Source organism: Aotus nancymaae, unplaced genomic scaffold (genome assembly GCF_030222135.1).
Source record: "Aotus nancymaae isolate 86718 unplaced genomic scaffold, 86718_ANA_hifiasm-v0.15.2.pri h1tg000006l, whole genome shotgun sequence".
Lineage (NCBI taxonomy): Eukaryota > Metazoa > Chordata > Mammalia > Primates > Aotidae > Aotus > Aotus nancymaae.
The window spans coordinates 63,309,154-63,334,210 of NW_026988417.1; the positions used below are offsets into that span (position 1 = coordinate 63,309,154).

At 33.3% G+C, this 25,057-nt stretch overlaps 1 protein-coding gene and 1 pseudogene across 2 annotated transcripts; both read right to left on the reverse strand.

The window, feature by feature from the left end:
• Positions 1–2,662: 2,662 nt before the first annotated feature.
• On the reverse strand, positions 2,663–5,300 carry LOC110569250 (heterogeneous nuclear ribonucleoprotein A1-like; annotated as a pseudogene).
• Positions 5,069–23,371, reverse strand: SULT1E1 (sulfotransferase family 1E member 1). 2 transcript variants are annotated; one of them, XM_012473427.3, is made up of 9 exons: positions 22,327–23,371; positions 19,729–19,882; positions 19,139–19,168; positions 17,849–17,974; positions 16,805–16,902; positions 13,173–13,299; positions 11,264–11,358; positions 7,680–7,860; positions 5,069–5,958 (listed from the first exon to the last, which is right to left on the reverse strand). In XM_012473427.3, the coding sequence occupies exons 2-9, from the start codon at positions 19,871–19,873 to the stop codon at positions 5,846–5,848; spliced, it is 915 nt and encodes a 304-aa protein (XP_012328850.1). In that variant the 5' UTR covers positions 19,874–19,882; positions 22,327–23,371; the 3' UTR covers positions 5,069–5,845. The 2 variants fall into 2 exon arrangements, with proteins under 2 accessions (XP_012328850.1, XP_012328851.1); XM_012473428.3 differs by lacking the exon at positions 19,139–19,168 and having other exon boundaries at positions 22,327–23,369.
• Positions 23,372–25,057: the final 1,686 nt, after the last annotated feature.

The following is a 25,057-nucleotide window of genomic DNA, read 5'->3' on the forward strand; positions in this document are numbered from 1 at the left end:
TGTATAACTGTGTAAACAAAACTGCACATTCAGAACATGTACCCCAGAACATAAAGTATAAAAATGTTTTAAGTGAAAAAAAAGAGATAATGAGTTTAAGTTTTCATACGAAATCCTAGTCAGTCTTGAGCAAGTCATTTATCTTATAAGTGTTTACCAACTTTATACTTTAAGTGGAGATAATTGCACTTACTTGTTTTCATTGTATAGAGATATTCTAAGGTTAAATACACCTTGTCCTTTTGTGTCCTCAGGTGCAAGTGTAGTCAAGGAGTAGGATGCCATTTGCTACTAGGCAATCTTTTATTCTCAAGGTCTCCTAACATAGGTATTTGATGGTAAAGAGTTAATTATACTCTTTTCCATCTGGAATCCTGGGGGTCTTATAATATTCAGAAAACAGCTCCCAATGAAAGAGATTGGTTAGATCATTATCTTCCTTCCTGAGAGCATATACAACTCTGATTCATAATAGATCTTCTTGCTTTGTTTTGCAGTCTAAATGAAACATACTTCAAAAGTAAAGGATATATGTTTATTAAAAATTTAATTTTGTATATATGTGTTTGTGTATCTGTATTAATTTATTTTGTCTTTCTTTCCTTAATAATAGTGTTTTCCCGTCATCATGCTTTTATAATGATGATACGGTTTTATCTGAAATTTTAAGTTGGAGATTGAAATATCAACAATTTCAAACTGTTGGTTATAAAACAATTAGCCAAAAGTTTCCTATTTTGTAAAATAAAAACTAGGTCAAGGTTGAACAAAGCATGGTAGCATGTACCTACAGTCTCAGCTACTTGGTAGGCGAAGGTGAGAAGATGACATAAGCCCAGGATTTTGAGGTTGCAGTGAGCTATGATTGTGCCACTGTATTGTAGCCTGCATGATAGAGCGAGACCCTGCATGTCTCCAGATAAAAGTAGGTAGGGGTTAGACAGATGCAGAAATTACCATTTATGGAGCATCTACTATGGGTCTGGGACCAGGTTTTCACAAGGACTTTCCATGTGTGATTTTTTTGTATAGATTTTCTTTGCCATGATGTCATTATTATTAAAATGGGAATAATTTTATGTTCTATTGTATTTAAGAATTGTGACAATGAAATGAGTAAAGCATTTGGAACAATCCCTGACACAAAGCAATGATCGATAAAATATTAATGATAATAATAATTATTAAGTTTTTTTTGGCTTTTTCCCTGAAGCAGATGATAAGAAAAAATATTAATCAAGATCTTTTTATGGAGTCAAAGAAAGTATTTAGGATATTCAGGAAGTATTGGAAAGATCTGCTCCCAATATATCAACGTGGATTCAAGATCTCTCAAAGTGATTAAGTGGTTGGTGAAAAAGGAAAAAACAAAAAACAAAGAAACAGTTTTTTTTAAAGCTGGGCCCAGGGAAGACACCACATAATGCTTCTCCGTGGATGTCTAAAGTTCCCCTGAAAACCACAGCTTTTTATTAGCCTCTTTCAATAGGGGAGGGGGAGTGAGGCTACACAACAGTGTGGAAATGATCATACAAAAGAACACATTTGCAAATACTGGTGCACAAAAATCCCAACTTGGCATTATAAAAGCAGAACAATGTAAAGATAACTTTTCTGTGGGTCAGCATAGAAATCATACACCTTAGCAAGAATAGAGGCTAAACATAAACTTACGATTATCAACAAGAGCACATTGGGCTCACAGCTGCAGGGGGAACAGGATCTGACACAGGACAACCAGCCTGACCACAAAGCTGCAAGAGAAGGGGGCCTCCATGCAGGCCTGGAAGAGCAGTGGGAGAAGAAAGACTTTTATATCCTTATCTCAACAACAGAGGTTTTTCCTCATGACAGATGCCCCTAATACATCTGTTTATAGGCTCTTCATAAGGGTGGCATTCCCTTTCCAAGGCCATAATCAGTAAGCCTTTCCTGGGAAAGGAATCTAGGTAATAAGCCTCTCCATTACATGTCTGTTTATAGGCTCTCTGCAATGAGAAACTTATTACATGCTGTCATCTCTGTCTGGCAGTCGAGCTAAGCAGTTTGTTCCTTAAACAGGATTCCTATTTTTACAAGAACAGCTCAGCAGAGCCAAAGTTACAAGTTACAGCTCAGCTTTTCACATTATTCTTCATTTTCTCAAATATAATCGATATAGTAAGTAACAATCATCAGAAAGCAAATAACTCATTTCAGGGAAAGCAAATTCTAAGAGAATTTACAGGTTAAAAATCAACAACAATTTCTTCTTATTTCAGATAGGTTGGGTTTTGCCAATTCTTCCAGAAGCTTGGGGTTGCTCAGTCACCACCGAGGGGTCTACAATGTTCCCAGCAAGGAAGGATGAAGATACAACTATATCTTCATATTTTGTTAAATGAGAGGTTTCAACTTCAACTTCAAATTCATTATTGTATAGATTGATAAACTTGAAAATTTAAAAACATTGCCATTTGTCAGCATCATGATTCAAAACCTAAAGACAAAAAGTAACCACATAATAGAAAATATGTTGGTTATACGAAAAATTATAAGAATCTCAAACCAGTTATACATATATAGTAGAGGTGGGGTCTCACTGTGTAGCTCAGGCTAGTTTTAAACTCCTGGGTTTAAGTGAATCTCCCACCTAGACTTCCCAAAGTGCTGGGATTACAGGTGTAAGCCACTGCTCCTGGCCAGTTTTTAATATTTTAAGACAGGTATCGTTACCATCACTAGGTGACTTTTTTTTTTTAATGTTTCATAAAATTCACTGAAGTTATCTAGGCTTTGGGAATTCTTTTCCAAGAGAATTTTATTATATGTGTAATGGTTATAGGACTATTCAGGTTATCTATTTCATCTTATAAGAATTAGGTAGTATATGGTTTTTGAGGAATTGGTCCATTCTTTTTAAATTGTCAAACTTACTACCATGAAGTTTTTTTTTTTAAAGACATTTATTCAATGTCACAATCAGACTATTACATTTAGCAATCAACAGCATGGGTGCAAAAAAAAAAGAAAAAAATCTATATTACAACCCTTTGTTGGAATGCTTTACACTTTCCACAGAACAGAAACTAAAATAACCTGTTATACAATTAGTCACAAATACAGTCCTCGAGTTTTTTGCCCATACACATGAGTATTTGTCTAAATCATGTCTTCTTTGTAGCAACTAGACCCTGCCACCACTGTGCTTGGCTGAGTTCACAAATCTGTTGTAACCTGTAGCTTCCCTGTCACTTCTCTGGCTCTCCTCTCCTGCTAAGCTTTGTTTCCTAATTAAAATCTTCTGCTACTGCCATAGCTACTGCTGCTACTGGAACCACCATAGCCACCTTAGTTTCGTGGTTTGGCAAAGTATTGGCTGCCACCACCATAGGGACTAACCAGGGCCACCTCCTCCATAACCACCATCATTACCAAATCCATTATAGCCATCCCCACTGCCACTATATCCACCACCACCACGGCTGCCACCAAAGCCACCACAACCACTAAAGTTTCCTCCATGACCAAAGTTGTCATTCCCACCGAAACCACCTCCATGACCACCACCAAAGTTTCCAGAACCACTTCGATCTCTTTGGCTGGATGAAGCACTTGCCATCTCTTGCTTTGAAAGGGCTTTACTAACTCACAGTTGTGGCCATTCACAGTATGGTATTTCTGAATGACAATCTTATCCTGAGAGTCATGGTCATCAAAGGTTACAAAGGCAAAGCCCCTTTTCTTCCCACTGCCTCGGTCAGTCATGATTTCAGTCACTTCAATTTTTCCATACTGTTCAAACTAATCTCTTAGATGATGTTTTTCAGTGTCTTCTTTAATGCCACCAACGAATATTTTTTTCACAGTTAAGTGGGCACCTGGTCTTAGACTTTTCTTATTATCCTTTCACTGGTTGTAGAGTCTGTGGTTCTATTTCTTATTTATTGCTGACTTTAGTGATTTGTGTTCTTTGTCTTTCCATCTTTGTCAGTCTTTGTAGAAGTTTATTAATGTTATTAATCTTTTTTTGAGAACTAGCTTTTGCTTTCATTAATTTTCTCCATTGTTTTCCTGTATCAAGTTTATTTCTGTTTTTATTTTTAACTTTATTCTGCTTACTCTAAGCTTATTTCATTTTGGTGAACTGAGAAGAAAATTTTTAAATATTGGACCAAAATCCTGAAAGAATTCCAGTGAGTTAAATCTTACTATTCCAATGAAGATATTTTTTGATTTCTCAGAAGTTTCCTGAGAAGTGGAGCAAAACTTTTCAGAATCGCTGGCTTATGAAGACAAAAGGTGAACTCTAGGTGCCAGCAAAGGGAGCAAGAGGAGGTCTTTTATGATGCTGTACTTTTTATTGGAGCCTGAAGACATTAGACCTAAAAATAAGTGAAAATTCCTTTTTTTTTTTCCTTTTTCTTTCCCTTTGTTCCCTTGAAAATGGTAGCATGACAAGGGGCTAAGGAGTTTCAGGGGCCCAGCAGACAGCAGCATGCCTGGAGAATGTGAAAGTGGCAGTGAGACCAGAGGTCTGGTAGGGAGTAGGATGTAGAAGGTGATCAGCATGATTAGGTAATCAGTTATATACAAAAGGGGAATTACCTGACTGAGGCAGGTTTCTCCACTCTAAAGTTACTCTTCCCCTCATACAGCACTCTTCCTCCTTTATAAGAAAGTCCCTATATAAACCTCACACTTAAGGAATTGCACAGGAAACTGTACACAAATAAGTGAAATTCTTCTGTATGGGATATTTATTTACTGCATTTAATTATTTAACTAATCCATTTATTTATATCAGCATGTACTCTTGCATATTTATTTTATGCTGTGGGAAATTCCCATACTATAAAGTTTTTATTAAAGTGTTTATTAAAGTGTAATAAATAAATTAAATTAGAAAAAAGTAGTAAAAGAAAACAAGGAAGAAAATAATAGATATAGTTATGCCCCCAATTTATATATTCTTTCATTCTTCTAGTCTCCAAAGTTTATGTAACATATATATATAATTCTATATAGAATTATATATATATGTATAAAATACTTATGTCCTACTAAATGGAAAAACCAATCACAAAAATAATTTGAAATGCTTGTTTATTTTTAATATAGCTCTAACAAGATGAATCATCTGTGTTACAACATTATTCTCATAGGTTATAGTTGTGCATAATATTTATAAAAAGTAGAAAAGAAGAGGAAGCAAAAGAAAAAGAAATAAAACAAAATTTAAGATATGATAGTAGGAAAAAAAGTTTCTTATTTTTTGTATATACGTACCGCTCCATAAACATGTAACCTGAGCCAGGCATGATGGATCATGCCTGTAATCTCGATATTTTGGGTGGCTTGTGTGGGAGGATCACTTGAGCTCAAGGATTTGAGACCAGCCTGGGCAATATAACAAGCCCCTATCTATACAAAAAAATAATAATAAATAAAAATTAGTTGAGCATGGTGATGTGGGCCTGATGCTGCAGCTACTTGGGAGGCTTGAGCCCAGGAATTCAAGACCAGCCTGAACAATATAGTAAGACCTCATTTCTAGAAAAAACTTAAAAAAAAAAATAGCCAAGCATGCATATACATGCCTGTAGTTCTAGCTACTTGGGAGACTGAGGTGGGAGGATCATTTGAGTCAAGAGATCCAGGCTGCAATGAGCCATGATTGTGCCACTGTACTCTAGCCTGGGCAACAGCATGAGACTCTGTCTCAAAAAAAATAATTGTTAAACAAAAATTTAAGAAGAAAATGTCAACATAACCCTTGATTATGTATTTTATGGCAATCCAAAATAAGAAAAAGTGAAAAATAATAAAATGAAATATTTAATCATATATATTAAGAAAGGCCTTCTTAGATTTCAGTTCGAAATTTCAGTGTAGATTCCTTCATTTGCTGCTCATAATTTTTATCAAATTTTTCATTCAAGGCTACTGTAAAGTGATTTTTCCAGTCCCCTATAATTCCTGAAACATAAAAGAAAGTACAATAAATATTAGGTCTTCACAAAGGAATCATTAGGTTTGCTAATTTCATCACTTTCATTAACACCTAATCAAATATTATACTTGTAATTCTCAATTTTAGGAATAAAATGTATACCATTATTAATGTACTTATTTGAGCTTACAAAGATGGATTTGTCTTAATTGGTTTAAAAATAGCAAATTTAATTCTCTTATTCCTTCTTCTTATGCTACTTATTTTATCGTTCTTCTCAAGTGTCATCTCAATTCTTGGGGCTCCCAGGATAAGATCCATGTTTTACCCACTCTTAAGGTGTTAAATATCATCTTAATGCTGATAGCACTCAAATCCAGACTTGTGCTTTATATACAACTGCCTACATGACTTTGCCACCTGGAAGTTGTCCAAGTTTTCCAAATTAAATTAGTTCAAAAATAAATTCATTTTATGCCTTATCATATTGTGTTTCTCCAATTACTTTTTTATGACCTGTGTAGTGGCAACAGCAGGTATCCAAACATAATCTTGGATGTTATTCCCTTAACCACAATATCTAATTTATTATTTATATTCAGGCTATCTTTGTATCTATTGCCTCTTAACCACTTCTCCTGCTACTGCCAGCTTGAGAATGTTTCCCATCTGGGTAATTACAGTAGTCCAGAAAGGTTCACCTGTTTTGCTTTCCGTCACACTTCCAACACTCACCTTGCAGAAGGAAGTCACCTTCTTTTTTAGACTTGTCAAGAGTTCACTTGCCCTCTAGCTCAAGGAGCTCTAAACTTTCTCACTAAAATAACCCAAAACCAGAAGAAAATGTATATCCTAAAACATCAGATAGGGTCTAAGGCATAGCAGCAAGCCATTGTTTACAAGTATGACAACTGTTTTAAGTCTTCTGTAATATTTATATGTAGAATTTTGGAAAAGGAAATAGATAATCAAAAGAATACATAATTAAAATATAATTCGAGAATTGATTCCCTTTTCAGTGGCTCCCTGCTTTTTTTCCAGTGCCAGTCTTGTTATTTTTGTTATTTTAAAATTTTCCTGACTCTCTCACTGACAATATGGTTCACACAGTAAGATTTCTTTCTACTCTGTCTGGTTTTGCTTCCTCACAGTAAACATCTAAGTGTCTTACATGCCTTTAAATTTGTTAACTGGCTATATCTCATCAGACTGTGACTCCTTCCAAACAGATTTTTTTTCTCCTTATATGTTGATATTTTTGCTAAACAGAGGTATATTTAAATTTCTATTTTTTGCCACTTACCCTTGAAAGGCGTTTGCCACTTGTTAAAAAAAAATGTTGACAAACTATTCTAACCTTATTCCTTCAAATCGAAAAGAGAAAGAAATAAAATCTTGCTGTGGAATTTCTGGTTAGAACTTAAAGGAACTAAATGATATATGTTGTAGCACTGAGGCACACAGCCTTGGCAAATGACAGCTAATAGGGTATGGTATTATTTCCAGCACTGAGATTGAGGTGTCTGCTGGTTATTTTTAATATAACATGATGCACATACTAAATAATCAATAAGTAATTGTAGTATAGTAGAAGTGTAACTTAAAGAGGGTGTTCAAATGTGAGAGACTGCTGAAGGAAACTTAAGCTGGGTCCATAGGCACTAAAATACCTCACTAGATTTTTGCCTATAACCATATCACCCTGTGCCTTCCTCTAGCATCCAGGAAGACTGCATGACTTTCTCACCCTTTCTCATGAAGGGCGACACTTTCTGGTTCATTATTTCATCTGGAAGAGTTGTGTAATTTGTGGATGGATTGTTCTTCATCTCCTGGAACGAAGTATGATGTATAATCTTGTCCACAAGCTCCTCTGATGGCTTCCTCTCCAGGAAATGTATCAATTTTATCACCTCTTTTCTGATATCCTAGGGAGAGAAAATGTTCTGAGAAGTAAATTGCTAAAATTGCTAAAGCAGAATAAATCGATATCAAAATGGAAGAGAGAAAATATCCCTTTCTCTTTTCTCCTACTGATATTAGAATTAGATTTATAATGAGAAAAAAAAAACAGTCTTTGGGGAATTTTATAAAAGCATTTTAAAGATTAAGGCAGCAAACCACCTTGCCATGTATGTACCCATGCAACAATCCTGCATGATCTACACATGTACCCCAGAACCTAAAGTACAGTAAAAAAAAGCATAATTTTCCTCATCCATAAAATGTCTATAAAAGATACTTTAAAGATTATTCAAAACACTAAATGAGATAATGTCTGCAAATGCTTATTATAGCCCTTGATGCATAATCACAATTAATAGATATTATCTATGAATGCAAATATACACACTCAAAACCTAAAGTTCCCTGTGAAAAATCAGTTTGGGGGATAAGAATACGCAGTTAACCTTCATTTTTCTCCTAATTTATTGGTGCAATTAATGAGAAACAAACCAGAAAGATTAAGAAAAGATGTGAAAAATTAAATACAATGCAACATCAATTGTCTGTACACCAGAACTACAAACATCCCAATCTCTATGTCACTCCTATAATATACCCCATTATTCAGCTATATCACTCAGTGCAACTATTTGCAAGACCAACCGCAACGTGTATTCAAGTTCACATTTCTCTCTATGCCAAATGCTTTTCCTAAATTCTCTAATTAATAAATTATAGCTTGCCTTTTATACTTCAGCTTATCTATCAGTTTCTTTGGGATAATATTCTTGGCTATTCTAATTTTATGTAGATGACCCTGTTTTGCTCCCATAAATGTTTAAATAAATCTAATTTGCCACATGTGCATTTTTGTAATATTTTATTTACTTGTCTATCTTACTCAAAAGGGAACTGGGGATATTTAATAGGTACTATATGGAGCTAGATAGAATGATCTAGTATTGGAAAGCACATCATGGTGGCTACAGTTGAATTAATTTACTGTATGTTTTAAAATAATTAAAATAATATAACTGGGATGTTTGTAACACAAAGAAATGATAAGTCCTTGAGGTGATGAATACCTCATTTAGCTTGATGTGATTATTACACATTGTATGCCTATATAAAAATATGTCATGTATCCCATAAATATATATACCTACTATGTACCCATAGAAATAAAAATTTAAAATTAAAAAAAAGATGCTTCAAGACATAATAAAAGTGTATTCTGTGTACATATGGGTGTAAAATGGATATCTCATATATATGTGTATGTACATAATATATACACATAATCTTGTATATAGAGATATCTGTGTATATATAGTGTTAATGCCTTGTTTTCTTTCTACTGCATACATTGTAGAAATAATTAAAATTGATTTGTGTATTCTTAGTCTTCTTATTGATTCAAATATAGAGGACCTAAACACGGCCATTACTGGCCAAAATAGGGAGCAAGTAAGTAGGCGTGGACAATTTGGAATGCAGGAGGAGAGTTAGAGTAACTATTGAACTTTGTGTGTGCTTCATATTCTCTGTCATTAATAGTCTAGTTATGGAACAGAAAATTAGATAATAAACTGTAGATCATGGCTGCTTTTCTTTTTCAAATTTGATATAGTGTTAAGTTCTATAAAGAAATAATTTAATTTATGAAATATTGTTTATGATTTTAGTTTAAATAAATGCTCATCAAAACAACTCTAAAATTACTGAAATACTATGAAGGATTTTAAAGAGTATTCAAATATATGAATAAGACATGGAGATCAATTCCTTTTTTGGTGACAGTAAAGGCTAAGAAAACAGAGAAAATTTCTCACCTCTTAATAAAGAAACTCATTATTTTTTCTATCTTTTTAAAATGTATGAGTTATATGTATATATCTCATGGAAAGAATAAAACTATATACAGCACCTATTACCTAATACCCAACTTATGGAATAGAACATTCACAGCTTTCTTAGTTTTTTTTTTTTTTTTTAATTTCTTTCACCATCTACTCTCATCCACAAAAGCAAAACAACTGAAAAAAATAGAAAAAAACTCTGCTAATTTCAAATAATCTGCTCTACTTTATAGTTTTCAAAGTTAGGTATGTATCCCTAGACAACATATAGTTTGGTTTTACCTAACTGATGTGTGTTTTTGAAGTGCATTCCCTTTCATTACAATATAATATATAATTGCAATACAATAAAATAGATTATATATTGATTCTTCGGTATATGTATATCTGGGTTCTTTTCAATTTTTGTGGTTATGAAGAATGCTAGTATGAAAATTGTTGTATATATAACCTAATGTACATAAGCCAGAGTTTTCCTAGAGTATATATCTAAGAGTAAAATTTCAGGGTCTTAAACTTCAGGTGTGTTTGCCTTTGCTAGAAAATGACAAGTTGTTTCCACAGTGTTTCTGTTTATGATACTATCAACAGTGGGTTACTTTTCACTTATTCACATCCTAATATTTCTTACTGTCAGATTTTTAAACTGTTATCAGTGTAGTGGGTGTAAAATGGGTGCCTCATAGTGATTTTTATTTTGAATTACACTAACAAAGAAAAATTCTATTATGAGAAAATTTTAAGTCTGTAAAAAATGTGTGTATTGATATCTCAGCATTCTCTTTATATTCTTCTGGAAGTTTAAGTTGATATATGTGAGACCTTATCACTGTATCTTATATACCAATCACTTTCTTAATTTTTAAATGCTAATACTTAGTAAGAACCATTACTTGTCATCAAATAGTCTATTTATCTCACTGTGCTACCTTCTACGGAATTTCCTTAGCTGTATCTTTTACTTCAATAATTCACTAGGTAGCTATGTCTAATCTATTATTAAACCCATCTCTTAATTTTCCACATTTATTTTTTAAATATTTTTAGAAATTTTATTTGGCTATTTTTTCAAATCCACTCTGTCAATTTTAACAGCTTTTGTTTCTTTGTAATTTTTAAAATTTCATCCTTTATTTATTTAAACATATTAAGCATGGTTATTTTATAGTACCTATCTAACAATTGCAACATCTCTATATTTGAATACTGGTTAATTACTTGCCCATGTTGATTCCTCATGTGTGAAAGTGTGTGTGTCTTGTTATTGCTTAATGAACTCAAGTTCTTTCAAGTTTTGTCTTTGAAATTTTTGAGACTTGTGGTTTAAAATGTATTCACTTTTGGAATATTTTTATTTGCTAGCTTCAAATCTATGTTAAAGTATCTGGATTATTTTGGTCCTTTTCTTGTAAAAATTTAGATGGCTATTGACATTTATTTAAAGGAAGATTTTTGTACCCCAAATATTTTCAAATGGTAACATCTTAGAAATTGCCAAGTTGCTTATACATTTCCAGTTCCTCACCTCTTTCAGGTCTTCATAAAAAAGAAATAGTACACGTGGACTCTTTCCCTTTTCCCACCAAGATTTTACATGTTTATACCAGGAACCATAAGGAACTAAAATTAAAGAGAAAAACAATGTATAAGTGGTATCATCTCTATAACTGCTTGAAAACTAGTGTCCAAGAAACAATAGCAACAAATAAATATATATAGACAATCATGAAATAAAAAATAGATAAACTGTATACCTTAAGCAAAGTTCTCTGCAGCAAGAGAGGCAAAGTATGTTAAATTATGTATGTAAAAATAATGTGAATTTTATCATGTGACATAGTTTATGACAGAACAGAGTAGTGAAAATTCTGTCAACAATTTGATTTAAAACTTATGAGAAAACTGTTGAAACTGATGTGTGGGTATGTGTGTGTATGTGTAAAATCAAGTCGTTAGTGAAGGGAGTTAACTTAGTGAAATGATCAGTGGTCTGATAGAAGGGTATAGTTCTGGTCGCCAATTTATCATTTACAAACTAGATTGGCAACTGAAAATAGTAACCATGTATTTATTACACTATTAGTTTACAAGTTAAGGCGTGTTCTCCTAGGTACTCTTACATCATTCTCACCCCAGGAAATTAGATTTTAGAAATGATGTGATATAACCAAATGCTATCTCTTACTTTTTCTCTTCCCCAAGTCATACTAAAAATGTTTCATAAAATATAAAGCTGACTAAATAATATAATGTTGTGTGAGTCAAAACATTCTGCTTTGCCTTAAGTCATTGTGTACCTCCTCTGTTCTTTGACTTCATTAGGGAATTTTTTGTTTACAGAAAAAGTTCTACAATGAAATTTGTAGTGATCTCGTTTATCCCTTTGTAGTGATGCAAAATTATATTTCTCTGCCATACAGTGCAGGTCTTGACAATCCTAAGGAATATATTTTATTCATTATGCTTTAGAAAAAATTTTCCCAAAATGTAGCAGCAAATACAAAGCACACATATACCCTACTTTATTGAGTCAATATTATCATCTGTGGATATAAAAGCACATTATTATTATTCTTTGTAATGGTTACTACATGATCAGAATGGCTTTTTTTTTTCTTTTTTCTTTGCTCCCCAGAAAACTATCACCAATGTGAAAGAATGGCCTTCTTTAGTGAATACTTGACAAGCACATATATGCTTTACTTTGTTGAGTCCATATTATCATCTGTGGATATAAAAACACATTATTATTTTTCTTTATAATGGTTACTACATGATCAGAATGGCCTTCTTTAGTGAATACTAGACTATCCTGCACCCTTTCTTCCTCAAATCTAAACACTTTAGTCACAGTGTTTAATAAAAAGGAAAAATTTCCCAGAATATCTGCTCAAGTAATTCTTGACAAATTTGAGAAATCTGGCTAAAATATTCAGATTGCATGCTGGATAGAATGAGGAAGGGTTTTGTAAATAGTCAAACTTCTTTGTGAATTCCAGATTCATATAGAACCTGAAAATTTTGTTGGAAACAAATGGACATTCTCTCTTCTCTAATCTTTCCCTGACCCCTTGTTCAATAGAGTTGTAATAACTTGATGTAAAACACTTTTTTTTCTACTAAAAATAGACAAGGCAGAAAATCAGACAGTGAGTCTCAATCATGGAGAGTAAAATTGCTACACCCTGCCCCAAAACATACTTCCATATATTTATTTTTATGTGTTGGACCAGAGTGCTCAGATTCTGCAATTTGCCATCTACATCTGGACACCTTATTCTTGCTCTAAATCTCAAGGCACCTTTAGAATTTCTGTGTTTTAAGTATGAATCATGGAAGAAAACAAACCAGAACAAATAAAAATTTTTACTCAGAGATGGCATTTGTCTTGTAACATCTTGAAAAAAAATTCAGAGTAAAAAAGTTGTTCATACCCTGTCCTTGCATGAATTTCTCCACAAACTCTGGAAAGGATCCAGGATTTGGATGACCAGCCACCATTAGAAAAAAATAATAAAAGGAAACAGCCACATCCTTTGCATTCCGGCAAAGATAGATCATCTGAGAGGATGAAATTGTATATTAAACCACTTAATATTTTTTCAAACACACTCATCAAGATTTTTAACAAAAAGACTTATATTTTCAACTATAAGCATAGTACATATTCATTTTACAAAATGCATAAAGCATGTAAAATTATTTGTAAAGACATATTCAGTAACCTGAGGTGACAGTGGTTTTTGTAGTGTTGTGTTGTTTGTTCTCAAGTTTTGTCTTTATGCCATTTTCACAAATAATACCTCATTCGAGTGTTGTAAAATTCATCAGTATTAATTAAGCCAGTTAAATTACTTGTTATTCCCAGTTTATAAGTGAAGAGACTAAGCTGAAGTTTAATAACAATATAGCATTGAGACTAAATCAGTGAGAATAAAGCATTTGGTGTATCAGTCAATCAACTATACAGGGCTCTGGTCTTTATACTACCAGCACTCTGCATAATTTAAAAAATAGTTCTGAGGTCTCTTCACTTTCAATATTGCAGGAAAAAAATGTTTATGAGGTTTTATTTATATGCACTTTGAATTCAGTGAAAATATAATCTCTGCCAACACCTTGTTAGTTTCCATTTTACATGCAGAATAAATACGAACGAAGTAGTTATCAGAAAGCAATAGTCTTAGTTTCTAGTTTTGGCACTAAGAATACAAAGTACCAGCAATTTTGGACCTAAATATTTTCTTTACTAAACAAATGATTTAGGTCACATTATCTGTGGTCTACTCTAGGTCTGATACTGAATGCTGCATGAAAAGATGTGCACAAGAAAAATCCAGTAACCATATGGTCTTCTACTTAGGCCCTCAGGCACCTAAATAATGTCATGAAAGACTACTGTTGAGTCTCCACTGTTTATGGAATATGATTAAACCTACTAAATTGTCTTACTGAAGATATTTTCTAACAGTTTTACAGAAATCTAGCTTATTCTTAAATGTATGGCTCTCATTTTTATGGCCCTCTTGTAAAAGCCTCAAAATACTAGAGAATAAAAGTAAAAATTTTTTCATATAAAATTCATCATTAGTGAATTTGAACTTTTCCAATCTTAATTATAACTCTTCCTGGTTCTTTTCATTAACTGGCTGAATGGAACCCTTTGCCAATATGTCCATTAATTTACTTCAGAATTTTCGTCCCTTGTCTTCTTTGTTCTATTCTCTTATTCTTGAATGTTTTCTGTTTCTCAAAATGCTATTTATATTTTATAGCTTGCTTCCACGTCCTCCATGAGGCTTTTTATTTTCCCAGATAGAAAAAAGTGATCTCTCTTTCCCTAACCTCCTATTAGTTTATAGTATTTCTTTTGGCAGATCTTATTCAATACCCCAAACTTTTTACTGTACATACTCATTTTTCTGTCCTTAAGGGAAATCTAGTTCTTTCCTGAAGATAAGACTTGCACTACATCTCTCTTGAGTCAAAGTTACTAGTTTGCCAATGATTCACTTGGGATTATAATCTATCTTAAAAATTCTGCACTTTAAAAACCCCTATTCCTATGATACTTTCTATACCTCTTCAATCTAATGCCATTTCTAAGCTTGCAGACATTCCCTTGCTTTAACTGAAAATTTGAACACCTGCCTCATGGTTTCACTCTCCATTCAAATTCTTTTCTCATCTGTGTAATTTTAGTGTCTGTAGGTGTGATCTACTAGATTATCTATGTTCATGGAGTCACTGATCATTACTTCTAGGTTACTTCAGACAACCACTTTTGTAACCAAACACTGAATCATGCCTTCATCGTAAAGGTTTCACTTTTGAAGCATTATCCTAAGCCATAATCTTTTCTTTCAAGAAATCCTGCTTCTTCCTTCTTCCCCATCAGTTATTCCACATACCTCTCCTATAATCACACTAAGGGCTCAAATCCACTGGCCTCAGTTATTGATATTATCTACTAACCTGTTATTTTTTGTCACTTTCTTCTCTTTGTCAGTTAGAGTCTCTGCTCCATCACTCCAAATATCCTTTATCTACTTGGAAAAGGATATTTACAAACATCCTCCATCTACTTGTTGGTTTTTTTTAGTTCCTCTGTAAATCACTCTGGAAATACTCCAAACATGAATCCGTCTATCTCCTACTCTTTGATAACCTCTGAAAAATAGGCAACTTTGTGAAGACTTGGACTATTATAAATGTATGGTACCTATTTCTATTTGAGAAGTAAGGAGTTAACAGCAAGTCCACCACCTATCCTCCAAAGGAAAAAAGTGTCTTGGTCAAATCTCTTAATAAATAATAATGCCACATCTCCTGGAAAGTACATAACTGGTGTTTACTAATGAGACAGCCCCTACATATGGAATAACTTCAGCAGGATGTATATGGTCTATCTAGGATTGCTAAGGATAAAAACAAACTAACATGGAAATCTGAAATTTTTGTCTGTAGATCTCTAGGAAATGTCAAATATGCCATGTATCAGATTACAAAATGACCATATTTTATGACTGGGATATATCCCCTTCTTTGTTAGTGATAATTGCAAATAGTACTATAAGATCTTGAAGAACAGCCCTGGTGGTAGAAAAGTCTTGAAGAACAGAATTGGTGGTCTCAGACTTCATGTTTCCCCTATATTTTGAGGTTATGTATAACACTATTTTTAAAAAGCAAAACTAGTAGTATAAATTACAAGCTTAGTATGTCTGTAACTCCTCATTACCATTAAAATGAAAGCGTCCGAACATCTTAACTTGACTTTCAATATTTCTTATAATCAATTTCTAGCTAATCTCCTTTTACCTTTTAGCCAATATGTATACTTAATCTTCCAGCCAAACTGAACAGATTTCAGATTATCTCCCTCAGATTATCTCTGAATTTGCATCACTCCTATACTTCATTCAAATATCAGCTGAAATGTTGCTCCTGGATGCCTTCACTAACCCTGGAGTCTGAGTTAAATTTCTCTCTCTTACTTGACCTATGATACTTCTTTCACAGTCCACTTGTCCTTTTACTCCAGTGGACTGTGTCCATGAAGACAAGGATTGCATGTGTCTCATTGTTATGTCTATAACACATAACAGGTCCTCAGTACATAGTTATACAATGCTTATCTGATCTATCCTTTTCTGGTTCATTTGCAGGCCTAACAACACCAAGCACAGTATTTTTCAAAGGGAGGAAATTCAATTACAATTAGTAATAACAACAAATACAAAAGTAGCTACCGTATTGTTTACAACATTCTAGGAACTATGTGAAGCACTTTACAAGCATTATCATTTAATCCTTGTAACAACTCTATGAAAAAGATGTTATTATTATCTTTCTTCTACAGATGTAAAAACTTAGTCTTGAGTTTAACAGGACTTTTTGGAACCACATCTGGCAAAAGACAGAGTTGTATTCTACATTTGTTGTATTCCACACTTGTTAAACATCTATAGAATCAATGAAAAAACAAATGTGTGTATAACTGATGAGATCATTCTGTCATTTCTTGGAGTTGAATGAAGTTTTGAGAGCACTTGACTCCAGTTACCTTACAATTCTTTTCCCAAAATGAGGCTGGAAGAAGTTCAGGTGGCAAATGAGTCTTCACAATTCTAGGAGAATTCATCTCTTCTAATTGTTTTACTCCTGATTTTTAAAAAAGTAAAGGTTAGGTAACATCAAAAATTGTAACTATTTATGTGGATTTATGTAGATATTTATATTGTAATTAGATTGTTTGTAACATGAAGGATAAATTATTGAGGGAATGGATACCCCATTTTCCATGGTGCAATTATTATGCATTGCATGCTTATATCAAAATATCTCATGTACCCCAAGCCCATATTTACATCTGATATATATTCACAAAAATTAAAAATTAAAAAAATCTATATTGTGTTCATAATAACACTATGAAAGAAAGAAATACAGATAGAGAAAACTACAGAGAAAAATATAAAATAAAATAAAATGTCATCACCTGGGAGAAATCATTAATATTTTGCCAATCAACCTTCTGTGCAAATCTACTTATATCCTCAAATTTACAGCCATCGCAATACCATGCACACAGATAAACATTTTGACAGCTTCTAACTGTCTTTTTCTCTCAGTATATTATGTTTACACTGAAATATCAAGAAACATCCAAAAATTTTTAACAATTTTGTGCTGTTATTATACAATATTTAACTACTCTTTTGTTGATTTGCATTTAGGTTGTTTCTAATTTTCCACAATATTAAAAGAATCTGAGGTAAATATATTTTTGCATATGTCATTGAAAAATTTATAGTATTTTCTCAATATTTAAAAATCACATTCAACCCACAGAGAAATAAATGTTTACATATTACTAAACTCTGCTGAAGGCATACAAGAATTGTCTTTATTCACTCTATTCCAGACACATGCTATCCATATGCTTTACTAAAAAGCCTGTCAAGATTTAAATTTAAATTTATATGCTCTCTTATGTAGAGGACCCTATACTAATTGCCATTATTGCTTATAATCTCATTGCTTGTACCATCTACATACACATCTTAGAATATATGCAAATAGGTTCTAAAATAAACCTGAATGTTACCATTCATGACATTTTCATTTCTGCATTCCAGGAAAGGTATTCGATTAAAAATTACATCTTCTTTGCACTTTTCCACATCACCTTCTTTATAGATCATATACACGATTTCACAAACCCAGGTTGTGCCTGTAAAAATTAAATAAACCTGAGTCTCCTGCTGACCATGTAGAGTTGATGACAAGAGTGATGAGTTTATAGATGGATGAAGTAGAAAGGTACCAGTGCAATACTATTTAAAGGGTGTCTGAATAGCCAGATTCAAGAAATATTTTCTATAATATTTTATGTTTAGGACACAATAATAACTTCAAGAGATAAAGATAAAAATTATAGTAAGGCACACCTGAGACCTGTGTCCAAATTTGTTCATGATGAATTGTGACGTTGTATAAGCTGATTAACAGTTTTGGACTTTAATTTTTACATCTAAAAATTAAGAAGGCTTTAATAATAGGTGATGCATAGAAACATGCCTTCAATCAAAAATTTTGCTGATGGTGTATTAAGTCTCAGGTTGGGTCCTAGGTCAGAAAACTTAGCAAAGGATAAATCTGGTTCCTGTCCTATGAGAGCTAAAAGCCCTTTGAAAAGTCAGTGACATTGTTCAGTAGTGACAATACTTTCTGTTTTTATTAAGATGCTGTTGTATAAGATGGCACAGGGATTTAAATAACTTCTAAGGAGGAATATATAACTCAGTGTGCTGCTGCTACTGCTATTGCTGCTGCCACTGTTGCTGCTGCCATGATATTTTGACAAGAAACGCCTTTGAGAGGATGTGATCATTGAGCTTAGCCTTAATAATTACTGGCATGAATTCACCAGTTGTGGGAGGTAAGAGACAGTTCTACCAGGCAGAAGCCCAGTCTCTCTTTTTAATCTAAAGTTGGTACTTAAGAATGGCATAGTGGTTAGGAAAATAATTGGAAATAGACTATAAGACCTAAATCAAAGAGTCTATCTGAAGAGAGGAGTTGGGGCTCAGGCAAGCAGATATAGCAAGCCTTGTAGTTCATACTAAAGAGTCCAAGTCGTTTTTATGAAAAGCATTGAAAAATATTGACATATGTTAAGCAGAAGAGCAAGATTATCAGGATTGTGTTTTAGAAGATTTTCTCTAGGGCTAGAATAAACACAGTAGTGGAGTGAGGGATCCATAGGGAGGGAGACAAGAGACCTGTTAAGAGGCTATCTGTGAGACATATTTATCAGACTACATGGCCAAAACGTTTTGATTGATTATAAATGGCAGACAAAGAAGCAAGAAGGATTGAACTTAGAATAGCTCACAGGTTTCCTCTTCAGATGACTGGTATTGTGCTGCCATTGATTCCAGTAAGGAAAAAAACAGAGAAGCAGATTTAGAGTCAAAGTAACCAAGGGCATATTTAGTATTTCACTTTATTTTTAAGTAGTAAATGGAACAACCAGATAGAGAAATATTAATTTGGACTAGTCTAATTTCTAAAAGTCTATAGTTGTAAAACTCCAAAATTATGCTTATAGATACACTAAAGAGCTGGTGAGCTGAAAGAGAGTTTTAAAATATCTGTAAAAATTGGTGGTCATACTCTGTATATACAACAACATTGATGGCATAAGGTAAACAGTTGGTAGTTTTCAATTTTCATTATGGGATGAATACAGGTTCATTACTATACATTACGTTGGTTTTGGTTTCTAACTGTGCTCAACAACATCCACTTGTCAATGGGCTATTCAAGTTATAGGTACAAATTGTGGTCAGGGAACAGAGCAAACTTTTCTATGTCTATATCAAAACTACTGCATATAGAGAATGAGTGTGTACGACGTAAACACCTTAACATTTAGGGTGAGTTTATTATTTTTAGGTGAAAAAGAATAACAAATAGATTTACCAGATTTAGGATAGGTGGCAATGACAACATCATCTGGTCTTGCCTGGAATGCTTCCACGTTATTCCAATATTTGGCAAAATCTTTATACATTAGAATCCCATGGACTTCTTCAAATTTTTCATAATAGTCAAGTTCAGAATTCATTGTGGTACACTGAAAAAATAAAGTGCTTTATACTTTTTACGTATTTAACAATATTTCACCATTAACAACTGTATACATAATGAGTCCCTCCTACGTATGTAGCACTTCTTAGTTGTTGCACATACAGGGCAAAAACAATAGAGTTACACATGAAATAGTTTTGGTGCTTAAAGAATTTTTTTTAATTGCAGTTTGGGCTCTGATGTACATGTGCACATCCAGCATCCTGCAGGATTGCTGCATAGGTAGATATATGCCATGGTGGTTTGCTATCTCCATCCCCCTACCCACTGTCGCCTACATCAGGCATTTCTCTAGGTGTTATTCCTCCCCATCCTCCCTGAATCCCCGCCCTTCCCTGTCCCTCCCCTTCCCTGCCCTCCACCCACCCCCCACCTAGCCCAGTGAGTGTTGTTCTCTTCCCTGTGTCCAAGTGTTCTCTTCCCTGTGCCCAAGTGTTCTCATTGTTCATCACGCGCCTATGAGTGAATACATGTGGTGTTTGGTTTTCTGTTCTTGTGTCAGTTTGCTGAGAATGAAGGTTTCTAGATTCATTTTTTTTAACTCTATTAGAAAGATGTCTGACACAAAAAAGAATAGGAAAGCACAAGTGATTATGAAGTGAAGTGCTTAAAACTAAATAAAAATGTGGATATACTTGATATTTCTATGATAAATGAAAACCACAAAGCTTCCAATTACTTTAAAAATTGCTGGGGCATAAAAAAGACAAAGAAGTCTAGAATTACAATATTTTAGTAAATTATCCAATTATGTATACATTAAACAACAATAAAGATTTGATTATTTTATTATTATTATTATTTTGATTATTATTGCCAGATATCTAAGTCAGAGATTTTTAAGTTCTTGGAATATGTATCATTTTATGAAAATAATCCAAATGCTTGGTGAATATATTTAAAAGAAAAGAAGATGAAATTAATGACATTGTGATGGAATCTTGAGAGTATAAAGAATTCCTTTGTCACCTTTAAAATTCCTTTTCCCCATTTGATCAATAAGGTATTGGATACACCCATTATAAGTTTAAGCAAGATGGTTATCATTTCCTAATTCATCTCCTGATCCCATGACAATCTATTTCATGTTCAGGGTTAGTAACAGAATTTTTAATTAAGCAAACTTTCTTTCATTAGCTTTCAAATTCCTTTAGTATTGTTTTTCAACTGCCAAACTTAACTTATTCTGAATTTATGACATAGCTTCTCAACACATTTTGTCCTTCTTGACATTAGCCTTTCTAGGTTTTCCTCCTGTTCACATTTGCCCAAAGAGCTGCCTGATAAATTCTTCTACACACATAATTACCCTAGCCCTTAGGGTAATCTCAATCTTTTTAAAACCTTCCTCTAGGTCATATCAAATATAATGTCATCAAAATTATATGATTTCTATTTCCAAAATACAAATTAGTCTTATCAATAAATTTCTTGTTCCCCAAGCTTCCTCCTCAGTCTTAGAAAATAGATCTTTCACTGTAAGAAATGTGTATAAAAGGCAGCACCACTTGTCCCGCCTATTGATTTGTTTATTCATGTGAATTACTTTCTTGGTTTTCAGCCAAGTTTGTAAGAATTGGCTTATAGTCATCTGGGAGTGGTAGATGTATCATTAAGCAGTTGGCTGACTTCCAGCTACCCCTTCATAGTCAGTTTTGGTCTGAGAGGCAAAGTAGGTGGCATGTAATAAAATATCTTTTCTCACTTTATTACTTTCGCTAAATTGTCTCATACTGCAATGTATGAATTTACTTTCTACGTGCTCCCCTTTTACCCAAAAGATGTATTTCAGTTAGAAATTGTCAGTTTCATATCATAAGTGCATAGGTCAGTTGTTCAGAAAGAAACATCGATAAAAAATTGTTAAAAATTAAACTCCTAACTCTTTACATACATAAAAAAATTAAACTCAGAGTTTTATCTTTCCTCTCTCCTTCTTTTTCTTCCTCCCTTTCTGTGTACTCCCCCCCTGCATCTTCCAACCTGCCTTTTATCTAGCAAATACTCCCTGTGTGAACGTGTACCTGTTCCTAGGCCCTGGGGTCAGTGCTGCAATACGGTGGATATAGATACATAAGGTTCTCATAGTCCTCACCCTCAATCTCTATTCTACCTGCTTCTACCCTGCTTGCTTTATTTTCTCATCAGTAAAATGGAAAACATGTCCAGCATTCAGCACTTTTAAGGTAGCAATACCACTGTAGTTTTACATTAAAGCAATAAGCAACAGAACACTACATAAATATACCATTTTTAACAACAAGTTATTTTAAAAGGTTTTAAATGTTTATATCATTAAATAACTAAAGTATCAACAAAGACTTTGGTCTTTCTATATTTTATTTTTAACAGCTTTGTGATACATAATTTGCATTCCATATTTTCTATATCTAAAATCTAAGTATCCATATTAATAACAAAAAGTACAACCTGTTTAGATGATCCTGTGAAAGAAATTTATCGAGTCGAGATCTCTTCAAATACCAAGGGAGATCTTAAGCTGCAAAAAAAAAAGATGAGAACCACTTCTGCATTTGGAATGTTTCTGGTGAGTTTATATTCTGAATGCCAGAAAAGGAGGAGGAGATTAACTTGAGGGGCTTGGCTTTGTGAAGTCCATGATGCAATAATTAAGGTAGATATGAATACATACCTGCAGCTGCAGTAACCACACAGAATCATGTTCATTCATAGGGATGTAGAAATATTCTGCTTTTTTAAAAAAAATTATTTGGCTCATATTCAAATTCCTAAGTCTGCCGTCAGGGGTTTGGGCAGAAGGAGAAAGAAAAGTTAAGCAAAAGATGAGAAAGAAGAGGCCTGGAGCTAAACACAAAAGAGATTGGGAAGGGAGAATCCCTTATTGAGTCACTGATAAGTGATAACATGACTATGGCTAACTTTCAAAAGAATAAACTTACTGGAGTGAGGAGAAAGAAGTCAATGACAGGAAAGAAACAGGACAGCAAGCACCTTCAATCAGACCTTGCTCTGTTTACTAAGACCTGCCAAAGGAGCTATTGTAGTACTTGGGTTGTGTTCTAACATGTCAATTGGAAATCACCTATTTAAAATCTTTGCCTTTAGCTCTTAATCAGACATGAAAATTTTAAAAAGCAGATGACAGTTAAAGAAAGAATGTAAACATCACTCACCTTTCGATTATTATTTCAGAAACCTGACTTCTCTCCGTTCCCAATCACAAAATGGCATACCATGAAATTTTCAGGTAATGGTACCTACCAACACTTGGAATTTAGACAAGAGATTAGAAAAATAAAAGGCCAGGAGTGTGTGGAATCCACAAGTACATTACCTTTCTTCTTTTCATTTTTCTGCACTTACTCTGTCTTCACTTAAGAAAATTCTCCTTTGTTCCACTCCATCAATACCTCCAACCCTGTTACTTCTTATTTCTCTCTTAATTATGATTAGATTACATTTCCTTTGAGAGACTGTCTGACTTTTACAAGATTCTATGTTTCCCTAAGTGACTTTTAAACTTGGCACTTTCTCCTAACTAGCATTTATTCTACTGTGTTGTAATCAATGATTACTTGTCCAAAGTACTTTTTAGATAATAAGTAGCTTGAAAAAAAGGTTTTACTCTGTAATTAGCATTTTTTCTGGCATCTAGTAGGCTAGGCACTGAATATGTGTTTACTGAATAAAAGTGGCTGATTTATTCAAGAAACATAAGAAGTTAAGGGGACCATTGTTTTCACAGAAAGCAGTATCTAGCCTTATGCAAAATAAAAAGTGCTAGGTGGCTTCTGAAAAATGGGCTTTTCATAATAGAAAATCAAGGTAGAAAAACAGTAACCAGGTTTCCAAATTTAGATTTTGATTTTACTTGATTTTATGCAGTTAGTCGTATTATTTGAGTTAAATAAAATGTGTATTGAAAACACTTAATCATTAAATGCACAAATTTAATCATTCATACACCTATAATATACTCATAAAATTAAGTGTGTATATATATATACACACACAAATGTAACACATAAGTGTGTGTGTGTATATATATACACATATATATACATACACAAATTTGACACATAATAGAATTTTTAACCTTGTGACATGGCTTTATCTAAATTTTTTTAATGACAAGAGTCTATGAAGTCTCCTTTATTGATTAGCAAAAACGTTCTTTATTCTAATCAGAAAATGAGCACAAGGTAATTTAATATAAACAGATTTAACCTCAAGACATCTGTTTTTCACTTGTACGCAATTGGTTGCAGAGATGTCACAAATGCTCCTGACTCATGTAATTCTGGCAACCACAGAAGTTCAATACACATTTCTTCTTAGAAAATCTTTCTAATGTTAAGAATTTACTTACTGATAAAAAACAAAAAAAAACAAAACAATAGGCAAGATGGCCCTGAAACCTCATTATTCTTCATGAATAATGGGTACAGTCTGAGTTACAAAATATTTGAGTCAATGTTAAAAAAAAACTAGATCTCAGATAAGCACCATTTTTTAATGTTTATCTTGGCCCTCAGAACTTGGACAGATATAACGTCAAACAAAAAGAATGTGGGCAGATATGCAGGCAGACATACTGCTGTTATACTCTGAAACACTGAAAACAAATGCAGAGCTGGCATTTCTGTGTCACAAAGAGTTCCCAAAACAATGACTGTTCCTTATTTGTGACTATTGGGCTTTTTCTTTTTCTTCTGTATCATACACTTTCTTTGGATCAAGATTAAGGGTCCTATAGAGTCTGTTTTACAAATAGCAAGATTTTAATATTAATAATGTGAAAATAAGTTGCATTTTTACCCGAGGCTTTTAAAAATAATAATGTTAAACTTTAAGTTTAAAACAGTTTTAGATTTACCCCCCCCAAAAAAGAAAGAGAATCTGGAAAATTGTTGTGTATCTCTTCTCTCCAGTAATTTCCCATGTTATTAACACCTTGCATTATTGTGGTACATTTCTCTCAATTAACCTGTAATCCCAGCTACTCGGAAGTCTGAGGCAGGAAAATCACTTGAACCCAAGATGCAGAAGTTGCAGTGAGCCGAGATGGCACTACTGTCCTCCATTCCAGGCGACAAGCCAGACCATGTCTCAAAAAAATAAAGAACAAATATTGATACATTAGCATTAACTAAAGTCCATAGTTTACATTAGGATTCAC

Excerpts from the sequence above, each read along its gene's own strand:
- SULT1E1 (XM_012473427.3), bottom strand. The coding sequence starts at position 19,873 with ATGAATTCTGAACTTGACTATTATGAAAAATTTGAAGAAGTCCATGGG. Across the intron at positions 19,169-19,728 it reads TGCCACCTATCCTAAATCTG|CACAATACCAGTCATCTGAA; the intron begins GTAAATCTATTT and ends AATCAATGGCAG. Across the intron at positions 17,975-19,138 it reads GTCATCTGAAGAGGAAACCT|GCACAACCTGGGTTTGTGAA; the intron begins GTGAGCTATTCT and ends TAATTTTTACAG.